General features: G+C 41.4%; 1 protein-coding gene across 2 annotated transcripts in view; it reads left to right on the top strand.

Moving 5' to 3' along the window:
• ITGA6 (integrin subunit alpha 6) overlaps positions 1-14,995 on the top strand; it is a 75,424-nt gene that overhangs the window by 24,274 nt on the left and 36,155 nt on the right. For both annotated transcript variants that reach the window (XM_058190543.1, XM_058190534.1), the window contains exons 2-5: positions 4,967-5,094; positions 5,930-6,009; positions 6,929-7,184; positions 10,975-11,106. In XM_058190543.1, the coding sequence (XP_058046526.1) occupies positions 4,967-5,094; positions 5,930-6,009; positions 6,929-7,184; positions 10,975-11,106 (596 nt within the window). The remainder of the gene's footprint in view (positions 1-4,966; positions 5,095-5,929; positions 6,010-6,928; positions 7,185-10,974; positions 11,107-14,995) is intronic.

Genomic DNA, 14,995 nt, shown 5'->3' with positions numbered 1-14,995 from the left:
TTAAAAGTCAAAGCAAGCAAGTGTCAGATAGGGGTCGAATCTGATGAATTTTGGGCTATAGAATAGACAAAAAGGATTCACCCACTGAGAGCAAAGTCAAGGCGATAAAGAGAGCCCCAGCACCCAAAAACAAGACAGAACTCCAGGCTTTCCTGGGTCTGGTAAACTTTTACGCCGTGTTTTTAAAAGACAAGGCAACCGTTGCTGAACCGCTGCATAAATTGCTTGGAAAAAACACTGCTTGGTCGTGGGGGAAGTCAGAGAATAGGGCATTTGAGGCAGTAAAAAGTTTGCTATCAAGCGATAGCCTGTTAATACAATACAACAACAGACTGCCGTTAGTATTGGTTTGTGATGCGTCCCCCTATGGAGTAGGAGCTGTACTTAGCCACAGACTCCCAAACGGCACTGAAGCCCCTATAGCGTTCAATTCACGAACGTTGTCCCGGCTGAGAGGAATTACAGCCAGCTAGATAGGGAGGCTCTAATAGTGTCAGGGTGAAAAATTTCACGAATACGTTTTGGGCGAGATTTGAAATTGTCACTGATCACAGACCGCTATTGGGGTTACTGGCTGGCGACCGCCCAACGCCAGTAGCACTCTCACCTAGACTGACCAGATGGACTATTTTTGACCGCATACTCCTACAAGCTGCAGCATCGGCCTGGAAAGGAGCTGGGGCATCCGGACGCATTGAGCAGATGCCCATTGCCAGGGGAAATCGAGGACCCCACCCCGGGCACACCTGTTCTACTAATTGACTCTTTGGACTCTGGGCCAGTCACATCGCAGGAAGTGGCTCGGGCCTCCTACCGGACGTTGTTTTAAGGACTGTAATCAGTTGGGTTCAAGGGATGGCCGCTGCGGGCGACGTTTCAAGGAATTTGTAAAGAAAAAAGGGGAATTGTCCGTGCAAGGGGGGTGCCTGCTCTGGGGGGATAGGGTGGTAGTCCCAGAGAAACTGAGGAAAAAAGTTCTGGAACTCCTGCATGAGGGTCACCCAGGAATTGTGAGGATGAAGGGTTTGGCTAGGAGCTATGTCTGGTGGCCCCTAATGGACAGGGAAATCAGTGACAGGGTTGGCCGATGCCAAGTATGTCAGGAATCCAGACCACTACCACCTACGGCCCCAGTTTTGGAGTGGGAGAAACCCCAAGGCCCTTGGTCCCGCATACACATTGATTTTGCCGGCCCCTTCCACGGCCAAACATTTCTAATTGTGGTGGATGCATTCTCCAAATGGCTGGAGATCATCCTAATGAAATCCACAACCGCGGGAGCTGTCATCTCAGCACTAAAACACCTTTTCGCCACGCACGGCTACCGGACACCCTCGTGTCCGATAACGGCCCACAGTTCACCGCAGCATTATTTGAAGGGTACCTGGCTGAAGAGGGCATCCGACATGCCCTCTCAGCCCCCTTCCACCCTGCGCCGAACGGCCTTGCTGAACGTTCTGTCGGCAGTGTGAAAGAAGCGCTATCACGAAGCGGCCCCGCGATTGGCAGGCACAAATCGACGATTCCTAACCGTCAACACAGGACACCCTGTGTGGCCACCGGCCGCAGCCCAGCCGAGCTATTAATGGGGCGGAAGCTACGGTGCCCGCTAGACCGGCTACACCCGAACTACGTACAGGACGGGTTCAAAACAAAACCAGATAGAATCCGAGAGTTAAACATAGGAGACTCGGTGTGGGCACATAATTACAGCGACGGCCCTAACTGGAAGAGGGGGATAGTCATAGACAAAACGGGCCCCAAATCTTATCTAGTGGAACTAGACGATGGCAGAATCTGGAGGCGCCACATAGATCAATTAAGAAACAGATTGAGCGATAAGGCAGAATTAGGCGAGAACAGCCCTGACTATGATTTAATTAACCCCACAGCTGACCGGCGCCAAGAACAAACAGAAAGCGTAAGCAAAGAACCAAACAGAGACTTATCTGAGTCAGGCGAGGTCCAGCGACACCCTCCGGTCCCTCTAGAGGACAGCAGGTCCGAGCCGGCGAATAATCCAGGGCCGGATGGCCGGGAGGAGGAGCTCAGAGGAACGAAAAGTCCCTCCGGCAAGCTCGACTCAACTCCAGAAAGTGAACTGCGCAGGTCCGGGAGAGTCAGGAGACGCCCCACGTACCTGCAGGACTACGTAGAGAAGTAATATGCAAATATTGGCAAAGTGCCTTCTGGGAGGGAAGGAGTGTAATGTATTACTGTAAGTTTTGGCGGGAGTTTTAGGCGGGAAATATCTCGTTTCTGATTGGATGCAGCCTCAGGCTGAAGTGTATATAAGGAGAGGTTTTTCTCTCCAGAGTTTTGCTGGGTCACACTATATTAAAGAGCTGTTGTCACTAACCTGGTCTCCTGCCTCGTCAATACCCATACTTAACAGGTTTTTTTAAAGTATATACAGTTTATGCTCGCTGTGCCATCTATTATGAGAATTGCTACTTATTTAGTAGCCTGACCATATACATATCACATAAACATTGTTTTTGTGATTCCCCCTTTAAACTAAATATATAAGAGATAAACAAGATGGAAAAATAACACAGTAGGAAAAATAATAACATGTTATTGGAAACCACCATGAAGTAATTTACCAATTTGGAGAACAACAGATTCTCACAATATAATAAAACCCCAGAGTTCCTTAACTATATGAGGAGATGAGACAAGCCATTCACTACATCTGAAAACATAGCACAATGATTCATTTCACTTTAATGTGTGGTTTTCTCATCTGATTAAAAAAGCCAATGATTTTAAAGCACAGGTTTCAATAGATGATCCTAGCTTTTCTTGGAGTCACTGGAGTTATCATTTGGGAATATTTTTGAAGTATGTGAATAGGATGAAATGAAATGAAACAACATGGCACTCAATGAGATGCATCGTGTATTCAGACATTAATATTGCAGCTATTGTTTCTATTGTTTTTCTCCTGTCTTGTGGGTTTACTTTACTGCTTTTAATTAGGAGATACAATCTGTGGTTGCCTATTTGCACTAACGCTCGCATTACAATGTATTTTAGGCCTGACTGTCATCTATCATCTGCACCTTAGAAATATTAGCTGTGGTTTGTTAAATGGACCATAATCATCAAGTTTTTACCACAGTTGTTAAGCAAATCAGGTGGTCATTAAGTGAATGACACCACTGTTAAGCAAATCAACCCATTGATTTTCCTTGTCAGAAGCCAGCAGGTAAGGTCACAAATTGTGATCATGTGACCACAGTATGTTGTAACTGTTGAAAATGTGAGCCTATTTCCTGCACTCAAATTGTGACCAATAAACCCTGCGGGGGTGGTTTGATGGTCATAACTTCTAGGGTGGGTCATAAATTACGTTTTTCAGCACTGTCATAACTTCAAACATTTGCTAAACAAATGGTTATAAGTCAAGGATTCCTTGTACTTCTAGTGAGGTCCCAAAATTAGCAAATTCCTGCAGGAACTTCCTAAACCCAAAACGAGCTGGATTAGTGTGGCAGCATATATTTGGGAAACTGGGGACAGTGAAATTATAGGGCAGGGGTGTCCAAACTTGGTCCCTTTAAGACTTTTGGACTTCAACTCCCAGAGTCCCTCAGCCAGCAAAGCTGGCTGAGGAACTCTGGGAGTTGAAGTCCAAAAGTCTTAAAGGGACCAAGTTTGGACACCCCTGTTATAGGGGAATGAGCATTTCTTCGGATGGGATCTACAGATCTTGGAATATAAGGGTCATGTCTTCTTGGTGGCAACACTGCCCTGTGAAGATTTGAATGACACGGGTTATTTTGCCCCATTTCTAACACTGTTGGCCTTTTAGAAGGCATTGATTGTTTTTGCAGGTGTTTTGGTTAGACAGATAGATGCGCATACAGATGATAAATGGAGTCAGCTGTTTATCTGTGGGTGCTGGTGTGTATGTTTATATTTGGTTAGTTTGTCAGTTGTCTAATCTTGTAAGCCACCCAGAGTCCCTTCTATGAGATGGATGGCTCTATAAATCAGACAAAGAAAGTCAAAGCTGAAACGCTTGAGGTAAAGAGTGGACGTTCTTTTCTATAAAATTTACGCACACAGCTGGTTCAAAACCATACCTAAACAAGAAACTGAAGCAAGCTAAAGAACGCCAGTACAGGTAGTCCTCGACTTATAACAGTTCATTCAGTGACCGTTTGAAGTTACAACAGCACTGAAAAAAGTGACTTACTGTCATTTTTCACATTTACGACCGTTGCTGCATTCCCATGGTCCTGTGATCAAAATTCTGGTGCTTGGTAACTGGCTCATATTTATAATGGTTGCAGTGTTTTGGGGTCATGTGATCCACTTCTGCAACCTTTTGACAAGCAAAGTCTTTAACAACAACAACAGAGTTGGAAGGGACCTTGGAGGCCTTCTAGTCCAATCCCCTGCCCAGGCAGGAAACCCTACACCATCTCAGACAAATGGCTATCCAACATTTTCTTAAAAATTTCCAGTGTTGGAGCATTCACAACTTCTGCAGGCAAGTCTTTCCACTTATTAATTGTTCTAACTGTCAGGAAATTCCTCCTTAGTTCTAAGTTGCTTCTTTCCTTGATCAGTTTCCACTGTCAATGGAGAAGCCAGGTTCCTTTAACAACCGTGTTACTCACTTAATAACTGTGGCAAGAAAGATTGTAAAATGGGGCAAAATTCAGTCCACAAATGCTTCGCTTAGCAACAGAATTTTTGGGCTCAGTTTCGGTCGTAAATTGAGGATTATCTGTATTGTTTTTTTTCAAAACAGAAAAAGGGTTTCTTTCTAGGGAATTGGGAAGAGGAGATGCAGCTCTGATATCTGGCCCAGAGAGATCATGATAGGGTACTATCTACATATGTGGATGTAATGTTTTGAGGTGATACCGTATATCAGTATATGAGGTGGATACCTTATTTGCATCTTCAGCTGTCAGTTCCCCATTACATTCTTCTAGTCTTTTTTCCACAGCTTGCTGGTTGGTGCACCTCGACAAAAGGCTTTTCCAATGCAACAAGCCAATAGAACTGGAGGTTTGTTCAGCTGCAACATCGAAACTCCAGAACTACCCTGCACACGTATCAAATTTGATGAGACAGGTGAGCTTTTGTTTTTTTTCTAGGCAGAATAAAAATATTTATTTGGGAACCTCTTGGGAAAATCCAATTTGGCAGTTTTAATTTATTTATTTTTAATTATAACTTTTAAACGTGGATACAATCCCCTATCTAGTTTTTCCAGCTTCCGTTTTCATTGTTACTGGTTTTTGGGTAGAGGCAATTTGAGCAGGTGTTGCTCTTTCAAAACTACATGTATGTAGTTCTAAGTAAATGATAAAGGAGTCAGTTTCATAGATGCTTCAAAAAGTATATATAATCCCGGGGAAAAATGTATCTTGCATGAGATAGATAGAGATAGAGATAGATATATATAAGTGTGATGTCAATTCCCTGACCACCAGTTGTTATGTGTCAAAAACAGCATATGATGTACCAGCAGAGTTAAAGAATTTTTGAGTTTTCTCGACTTAACACAGATTCCCAAGAACGGAATGAGAAATGAGGATGTTCAATGAACATGGAGTCTTGATTCATTGTTGTGGTGGGATGGGGGAAGTACCTAGCAAACAGAAAGAGGAATAGTATGAAGAAGAGGAATACAAGCAAATAACACTTTCATTCTTTACTATTTTACTATAGGACTCATGACACATTTTATAGTATAATGATATCTCTGGTCTAAATGCTGTGTTGATCAGTGAAAACTTTGTACTGATATTGTAGACAAATAGCGCCATCTAAAGACTATTGCAAGTATAAATAATATTCAGTGAATCCATAGTGAAAATAATAATTTGCACATAATTGTACAGAAATTATTTAAAAAGGAATAGTAGAAATAGATGGAACCTTTTCTGCAATGATTTTTTTTTAGCTGACCTGAAAAAAGAAAGCAAAGAAGATCAATGGATGGGTGTAACTGTGCGAAGTCAGGGGCCAGGTGGAAAAATTGTGGTAAGTTTTCAGAATGTTCTCTGAGCCTCAACATTGTTGGGTTTTTTGACACTGACAAATCTTTAGGATTATTTTGGGGGTGTTGGTTTTTTGTTGACATTGACATGTCTTTAGAATTATTTTGATTTTATAAATACAGGTACTCCTCACTTAACAACCCTAATTGGCACTGACAATTCCAGCGCTCAGCCAAACAGTTGTTGAGCAAAACATCATATAATCATGCTGACTTACAATAACAGCAGTTCCAGTTGTGGCTGTTAAGTGAGACACCATGTGATTGTGATCTGGGACCTCCACTGACTTCGATTGTCGGAAGTTAAGGTTGTAGTTGTGCCATTGTGCCTTTTGATTTTCTTTTAAATTTTTAGGGCTGTATGTATCTTTCTTTTTGAGTTGTGGAATGAAGTGAAGTGACAGTATATACATATATGTGCTGAGACAGGGACAGTTTCCAGAGCAATCACACAAGCCTGGAAAAAGATGTGCCTGTTTGAGTGATTTGGAAAATGGCATTTTGTATGGTCTCCTGTGTATTGTGCAGCCTCTCTTTCAAAGGATTTGCAGAGTTGTGATCGTTTGAGATGGGACCCACTCTTGAGTGCTCTCTTATATCTTATTTATGGTCCTTACACACAAGGCACATTGATATATAGACGAGTAAAATAAACAAAATGAAATAAACTGTTCCAAAGGTGCAGTTAACAAAGCAGTGTACATAAGATTGGGAGTGCACTGTTACATTTTATAGCGAAAGCTATAAAATGCATTTTAAGATACAGTTCAGTCTGGTTAAAGCAAAGACATGCTTATCTACAGACCTTCTGTGCAGAGTTAATTGTTTGGAAAATCTAGCCCTGTTCATTTGTAGAGGAGACAGATCTGTTGACTGATCGAATTTGCTTTTGATGCTTTACAGACCTGTGCACATCGCTATGAGAAAAGGTATTATGTCAACACGGAACAGGAGACCCGAGACATCATTGGGAGGTGCTACGTGCTGAGTCAGGATCTTTCCATCAATGAGTATATGGATGGCGGGGAATGGAGTTTCTGTGACGGCCGATTGAGAGGCCATGAGAAATTTGGCTCCTGCCAGCAAGGTGTTGCAGCCACATTTACCAGAGATAATCATTACATTGTATTTGGTGCACCAGGGACCTATAACTGGAAAGGTATAACCTCTTTATCTTCCTATCATTCCCATTGTCCATTTCCAGATTATATATCCTGTCTCCTACAGAATGATAGCCACTGCTGAAGACCATAATGTACGACTCTTTTATGCTACTCGCCTAAAAATTGAAGAACAGTTTCTGGTGTATTACAGGTAGTCCTTGACTTACAGAAGTTCATTTAGTGACCATTCAAAGTTACGACACAGGATCGAAATTCAGATGCTTGACAACCGGTTCATATTTATAAGCAAAGTTAAAGGGGAAGCCAGATTCACTTAACAACCGGGTTACTAATTTAACAACTGCAGTGATTCACTTAACAACTGGGGCAAAAGTCACTTAACACATGTCTCACTTAACAGCAGAAATGTTGTGCTCAATTGTGGTCGTAAATCGAGGACTACCTGTACTCTTAAACAGAGGGATTTGAATTAAGAAAGACGGTGACGAGGTGCTTCAGAACAGACAGGAGTAAAATTTAATTTAAAGATGTTTTTTCCGGGGATCATGCGGGTACAATCTGCGCCCAAGAAAAGATGCAATTTCACAAGTGAGGCCCCAATGGGTGAAACAAGGGTGCCCTTGTCTCCTGCAAAGCATCTTTTTGGAGTCGCCTTGTGGCAAGATGGCCTGCAAACAAATTTAATAAATAAATAAAAATATACAGCATTGATATTCGTACCCCGCGGAGGTTTATGCAAAGAAAATACCTATGTATGGTTATATATGCACACATAACACACGTTCAACATGCAGATCAGGAAGCATTTACATAAGTTGCCCGGATTATTGCTGGGTTTTTTTCCATATCTACTGAAATTCCATTAACCTCATTGAGAAGAAAATTGGTTTGAAAGCCAAAGTAATCAGGAGAGAGAGAGAGAGAGAGAGAAACCTGCTGAATTTCATTTGGTGATTAAGCCAGAGAGCCCATGGCTTTCCCCCATCTTAGTTATGCAGAGAAGCTGTAAAACACAACTCGCTCCCACCTTTCCTCCCCACCATTTTCCTTTTTCTCTGTCCAAGCAGGATATGTTTTTCTTGTGTTCTTTGTTATACCGACAGCTGTGGAATTCTCCTCTGCTTTGCCTTTTTCTTCTTGTGATAAATCCTTGCAATGTACACCTGTGCCTGACACATAAGCCCGGTACAACCTTTGTGCCTCGGCACAACGTGTTTTCAAGTTCAAAGCTTATCTGTCCACATACTGGGTTTTTGTCAAGACTTTTCTGAGATAAGGTATCAGATTTGCTGTATTTAAATTACAAGTAGTTGCTGCCACCATGTTTAGTTTTAAGGCTTTTACCTGGCCAGGGAAAAATCCTGTTTCTTTTGTGAGAGAATTTTGTTCAGTCTATTCAGTAGTATAGAAATGTTTACGTTTCTAAAAAAGTGAATGGAAGTAGTTATGCTTAGTGGAGAGTTTTATTTGACAGAACATTTGAATGATGGATATTTTGCCAATGCTTGCATCATTTCTTGCTTACTTCCCCTTGGCAAACCCATGGCAATTCCAGGATTGTGTGTGTGTGTGGGGGGGCTTAGCAACTGGTCGTTAATGTAAACTGATTGCTAAGTATCCAAAATGCAGTCGCATGACTGCAAGGAGGAAGAGTAATATTTTACACCTGCCAGAAGTGCTATGGGAAGTGCTTCATGGGGCCTAAACACTCTTTCTGAGGCTTAACTTTGAATGGCCATTAACAGCTGGTTGAAAGTGGAAGACTGCCTGTAACCAAAATTCAGCAGAAACTGAATTCACCATATCCCCCAACTTCATTCCCTGCCTTCTTAGTTATAGGAGGAGAATATAGGGAACCATGAAAAGCTAATTTAGACTGAATGAAAGTATTGGTCCATCTCTGCTGTCTGCTCTGACTTCCCGAATTCTACAGAGTTTCAGCAGATCTTGCTGTTCTGCTTCTTCATTTGCTGTCACCTGTGATCTGATCTTTTTTGCTCGACATGCTATCACCTTCTCTTTGCGAAGCATTTCCCCCTATCACCTGTTTCCAAAGCATATTTTTTAATGACATGGAGCTACAGCTCCTCTCTGTGGCTTGAGGAACATTCCTGTACATCCCACAGATAGATTTGCTTTGGCATCAGCACTTAGGCCCTTGAGAATGCAAAGCTCTTAAAAGAGTTTTGCCATGCCATGCCAATAAAAACTCTCCACTCTCCCTCACAGAATTAAAAAAAAGTGGCAACATCTGTATTAGGCATGGCACGAAAGGTTTATGATTCCTGAGACGTCTAGGCACAAGATTTAAGTGCTGCTTGTGTTTTGAATATCTTTACACTTTGAACTTTGCGCTTTTAAGTTCAAAAAGGCTGACTTGAGGCAAAAAGAGGTTAAAATCCTGTGATTTTTTACGCTTTAAACTTCTTATCAATGCCTAAATTAATTTCCATTCTGGAATTGCCTCAGCTTTTTCAGTTCTCGATTATCATCCCAGCATTGATACACCTCAGGCACAGTTGACATTATTGTACAGCTTTATTACGTTGCACACCAGCTCTTGAAGTGCCTGTTGATTTTAATGTTTATGTCACAGCTCTTACACTCACCTCCCTTAATTTGGTTCCTAAGATGATTTCTTTAGAGTGAATTCGTAAAAGGAACGTTTTTCTATTCCTTCCATTTGCAGCCACCTAAACAATGTATAAGATGGGTGAGGAAATAGATGATAGTAGTCGTGGGAGGGGAAACGTTCAAAACCAAAAGGGCAGAGTATTTTTTTGTAGTAGAGCATCTGATTTGTATCACTAAGCCATCGATCTAATTCCTGCATCTCTACATAGAAATGGAAAACTTTGTCTAGAGCAGGGGTCTCCAACCTTGGTCCCTTTAAGACTTGTGGACTTCAACTCCCAGAGTCCCTCAGCCAGCAAAGCTGGCTGAGGAACTCTGAGAGTTGAAGTCCACAAGTCTTAAAGGGACCAAGGTTGGAGATCCCTGCTCTAGAGGAACAATTTGACAGCACAGAAGCCAATTCCTTTTGTTCTAAAACTGCTACTCAGCTGATGCCCCATGCTTCTTCTATGTCTTTTCAGGAGGCCTCCCTCTCAGCAGGGTTCTGGAAGAATGACCCAGGACACAAGAAGCTTTGCTTTTTTCAGTTTGCTTCATGTATGTTAGGCTCCAAGGTGCCCTTTCCTCCTTTGAAATTTAAGGGGAAAGAAATGACTTTCTGATTGTCACAAGTACTCAGTATTCTAGTTATGAAACTGATTTGTTTTGGAAATGTGTTCTTCTAACCACCCTCCCCTTCAAAGCTTAAAGTAACTCATGCTCATTTCCAATCTGCATTTTTATTTTCAAATTCTCTGGGCATCTCTGTACCTTTCTCAACTCTCGAAAAGCTCTGATTTCTTTTCCTCTTCTCTTACTGTTTCTGTTCCTTCCTATCTCTTTAGCAAACTTGATTTTGCCAAAATAATCCAGGCTCTGCAACCCATCCCATTCTCTCATGCGGAGTGCATTTTAAGGTGTGTACATGCCACATGTCTACTACCAATACAATATGCAGATTTGGGGGGTGTTTTGGGGTTTTTTTTTTTGGTTCATATCACCCTGATCCTATTTTTCAGAATCTTTCTTTGTGCCATTCATTATGTCACTGCATTCAAACCAAGGATAGAATTGGGCTCAATTGTGATCACATCCATTCATAGGTGTTTCTTTGCTCCTTCCATTTTAAAACTATTTTATTTAATGTTCCCCATCCTTTAACATTCATCCCATCTTTTGTTTTTGTTCTGTTTTGCCATTTCATTCTTCTAGGCGTGGTGCGTGCAGAGCAAAAGAATCACACCCTTGATGAAATGGGCATCTTTGATGATGGGCCTTATGAAGTTGGGGGTGAAAGCCTGCGAAAGGAGTCCCTGGTTCCTGTTCCTGCTAACAGTTATTTAGGTAGGATTAAGCTCTTCAGAGAACTGAAAGGAAAAATGGTCAAAAATGGCTCCCAGAAGGTAACGGAGTGACGGAAACCTTGAATTTTGATCATAGCTTTAGCCATTCACGCTGCCATTTTTAGGCCTCGTCCAAAGTACAAATAGCATCCTGGCTGTAGAACCCTTAAGAGCCACTAACATGAAGAAAGATATAAGAGGCGCAGTTGTCAACTTGGACATTCTTATGCTGTGATTTAACAACCGTCTCTCCCTTGCGAGACTATAGTTTGAGGATCAGTAGCTCTATTTCAAACACAAAGCCTCAGGGGGTTTTATAAATTGCTGGTTGCTGAACAGGATGCAAATGTATCTGTAGCAAAAGCATCGAAGCAACATTCCAGAACCATCAGCTTAACCCCTGGGGCTTCCTTGAAACGTTTAACGACTGTCTTGAGAGAATTCTGCGTTGCATGGAAATTAATAACCTGCTTTTAAATGCTGAGGAGGCGGGAGGCATTGAACATGGGTTCAACCGAATGACCATTTGGATGGCTCTTTTTAAAGCAAAATAGTTTTTATTAAGGTAAAGAGTAAAAAATAACCTTTGTATAGCTTTAGTGGCTATACTACACTGCATCCTGATACCGTAAGTAAAACATAGGACTTGTTGTGACTGTCGGTGAGGAAAGATCTTTATTCATGATACTTCATTCTTTTCGTTGGAGACGCCAGGGATTGAGTTGAATCTTTTGTAAGTATGTCATTGCGTGTGTCATTGGTTCCTCTATTGCTGGTACTAGGAACATCTACAGTAAATCTGTTTTTCATAGCTAGAAGGGAACATAAAGGTGAAAGCTGGGTAGAAAACAGCATAAAATAGTTTTCCACAAATGGGATAAAAAGAAAATAAGTATGGCAATTTCATTTAATAGTGTTTCCTAATGAAAAAACAAACAAACACTGGCTTTATTTACATTCCAGAAAGTGTTATCTCTGGACTTGGCTTTCTAACATGGACATATATTGGGATTACAATTCACAAGCCTCTCTGCTACCGTGACCATTGGAATTCTGGGAATTGTAATTCCACGGCATGTAGAGAATGCCAAGTTGGAGAAACCTGTTATTGGCTATCCTGTTTCTTGGTTAATGTTCTATACCGGGATTGGCAAACTATGGCCATGGACCAAATCCAGCCTGCTGCTTGGTTTTTTTTATGGCCTACGTGCAAAGAATGGACAAGCAGGCAGGTAGCTGATTGCCAGGTGTGAGCCTCAACTGAGCTCCTAGGGAGAGGTGTTGGGCTGAGGGCCAGGGGCAGATTGTCCTGGGTGGTGGCAGCCTATTGGCAGCTTCTTGCTGGGAGGCCTCTACCATCTGTTGCAGGGCTGTCAAACTCACAGCCTACAGGGCGGATGTGGCATGCGCTGGCCACGCCCATGCCCAGTTTAACAAAGGGGAAAAAGTCGCGATATGTCACGTGATGACTTCGTGACGACATGGGTTTGACACCCCTGATCTATTGGCTATCATGTCATGTTCCTTGGCCTGTAGACCTGCCAATCATTCCCACAGGATCAGAGGAGGAGCAGGATCCTGTCCGTTACAGAAATAGTTTGCCAACCCCTGCTGTATACTATCACTGTGTGTTTCCTTACTGTCCTTTATTTGTAGTAGCAAGCGCTTCAGCTGGATTGCATGGAACTATCTATTTTTTTCTGCTGTCTGCTTAACTTTTTCTCCTTCTCTTCCTTTTCTTTCTCTACTCATCATTGCAGGTCTTCTTTTTGTGACAAGCGTGTCTTATGCCAACCCTGATCAGTTTGTGTACAAAACACTGCCGCCCAATGTCAGAATAGACAAACCTGCTGATTTGATGATGAATAGCTACTTAGGTTTGTGACTTTCAAAGCACCAACCCATCTGCTTTCATTCATGACACTTCAGAGATCATCGTTTGACTTCCATTTCAAGTCAAAGCATCTGTGAGGAAAAGCACAGATGTAATAAGAGACTTACAGGAGATGGTGGTTTGAGTAAACAAAATCTGGGAGCTATAAAATGCTTGCTTAGTCAGAGAGAGGCTAATGGAATCAGATGACCTATTAGACATATGGACCGTGGTCATCCTTTGGGTGACTCCCTTACCAAACAAATAAAGGAAATAATTGGGTAAATATAGTAGCACTGAAGAAATGGTATTGGAATATTTAGTCAGTAAAATATATCATCATCACCATCTTATCTAAATCTCTTGCCTCATAATGTTGTTCTCAAACCGAAAAGGGAAAGGCAGCAGTGAAGCAATCCAGATTTTCTTTTCTAACCCATCACAATTTTTATCTTGGTATGAGAAAACCTTTTTTAAAAGTCAGGAATTAAATATATATAATTTGTGGTACATACTCACTTTAATGTATATATACTCTTTAGAACTGAATTTGATGCAGATGAAATGGAGTAGAACTTCATGTTATACATAATAGGGACGTGTCATTACACCCAACATCTCTGGGCCAAAATCCCTGCCCCATTCCCCATAAAATGTGTTATTATCTTTTAAATCATGTTTTATGATAGTACATATCCCCAACACCTCTTCCACATCTTTGATAATTATATGCCACAAATGGTTACATGGAAATGTTATCAAACTAAATAGATAAGAAGAATAAACTTTAGTAGAAAAGGGAAGTTAATTCAGTAGGGGAATCCATGGTTTGTAGTAGCATTGTGTTGCATCCTACTGCCTTTTATTTTTTCATTGCCTATATCAGAAATGGGAAACTATGGGCCTTTTATGATTTGTTGACTTCATCTCTCGGAATTCCTGTGCTAGCCATGCTGTCTCAGGAATTCTGGGAGTTGAAGTCCACAAGTCATAAAGAGACCATAGTTCCTCAATTCTGGACTATATGAGCCTCTTGTATTTGCTTAAAAACCAAGTTTAAGCTTCTTAAGCAAATTGTTCATTTAGTGTCCTACAGGCACGACAGGAAGTTTCAGCTCTCCAGAGATTGCCACCTTATTCACAATTCTTCAAACGTTGACTTACTTGGTAGAAGACTCAGAGCTGAACATACCTTGTTTGCAATAATGTGCTGGCTGGCCCACTCATTTTTCCAGCACTTTTCCACCAGCTTGTCCATTTACCCTCAATCCTGTCAACATTTTATAACTGCAGCCTCTCATCTTACTAGCATCTTCCTGCTATTATTATTGATATTTCTGATGATCCAACAACCCTCCCCCCATCTTAGACAGAATTGTATGAGTTCCTATGAACGGGACCAAGCTAACTCTTTGGTTCTAATTAAAGTTTTTCTCTGCTTATCTAACTGACCTTTAAGGTTTGGGTTTTCTTTTGAAAGAGAGGCAATAGGTTTTATTCATTTTTTTTTAAAAAAAATTGCCATAGAGAAGCAAGTGTTGTTTACACTTAATTATACTTAACAAACTGTTTCTTCAGATTTGGGTAATAGGTCTTTTGGTACCCTGAATACAATGCATGAATTCATAGATGACGTTATTTCTGATTTCATTTAATTTCTAAATGTATAAATAACAGGTGCTGGGGTTTTTCATTATATTCAGAAGGTAACCTTAGCCATGCCTGAAAAGAGAATAGTCAGGGTTTCTCACTAGAAAAACTAAAAGCACTTTGAACACAATTAAAGCTATTATTCCTACTGAATTCCTACTGAAAGGGTGTCACCCCTTCAGAAATTGGAACCAGTAGAGGTCCCTTCAATGACCGTGTCTTACTTGGGTTCAATTCTAGATCCAAACAGCCTCCCAACACTAGTTCAAGGTATCTATGGCATCTTCAGCTTGGCTCAGAATGGAGAAGTACAGCTGTGTATCACTGCTATTCTGATGGAATTTCACTCCAAACTGATGGGTGATTT

This window comes from Ahaetulla prasina, chromosome 1 (genome assembly GCF_028640845.1).
Source record: "Ahaetulla prasina isolate Xishuangbanna chromosome 1, ASM2864084v1, whole genome shotgun sequence".
NCBI classification, from domain to species: Eukaryota; Metazoa; Chordata; class Lepidosauria; order Squamata; family Colubridae; genus Ahaetulla; species Ahaetulla prasina.
This window is presented reverse-complemented; position numbering and strand designations above follow the sequence as displayed.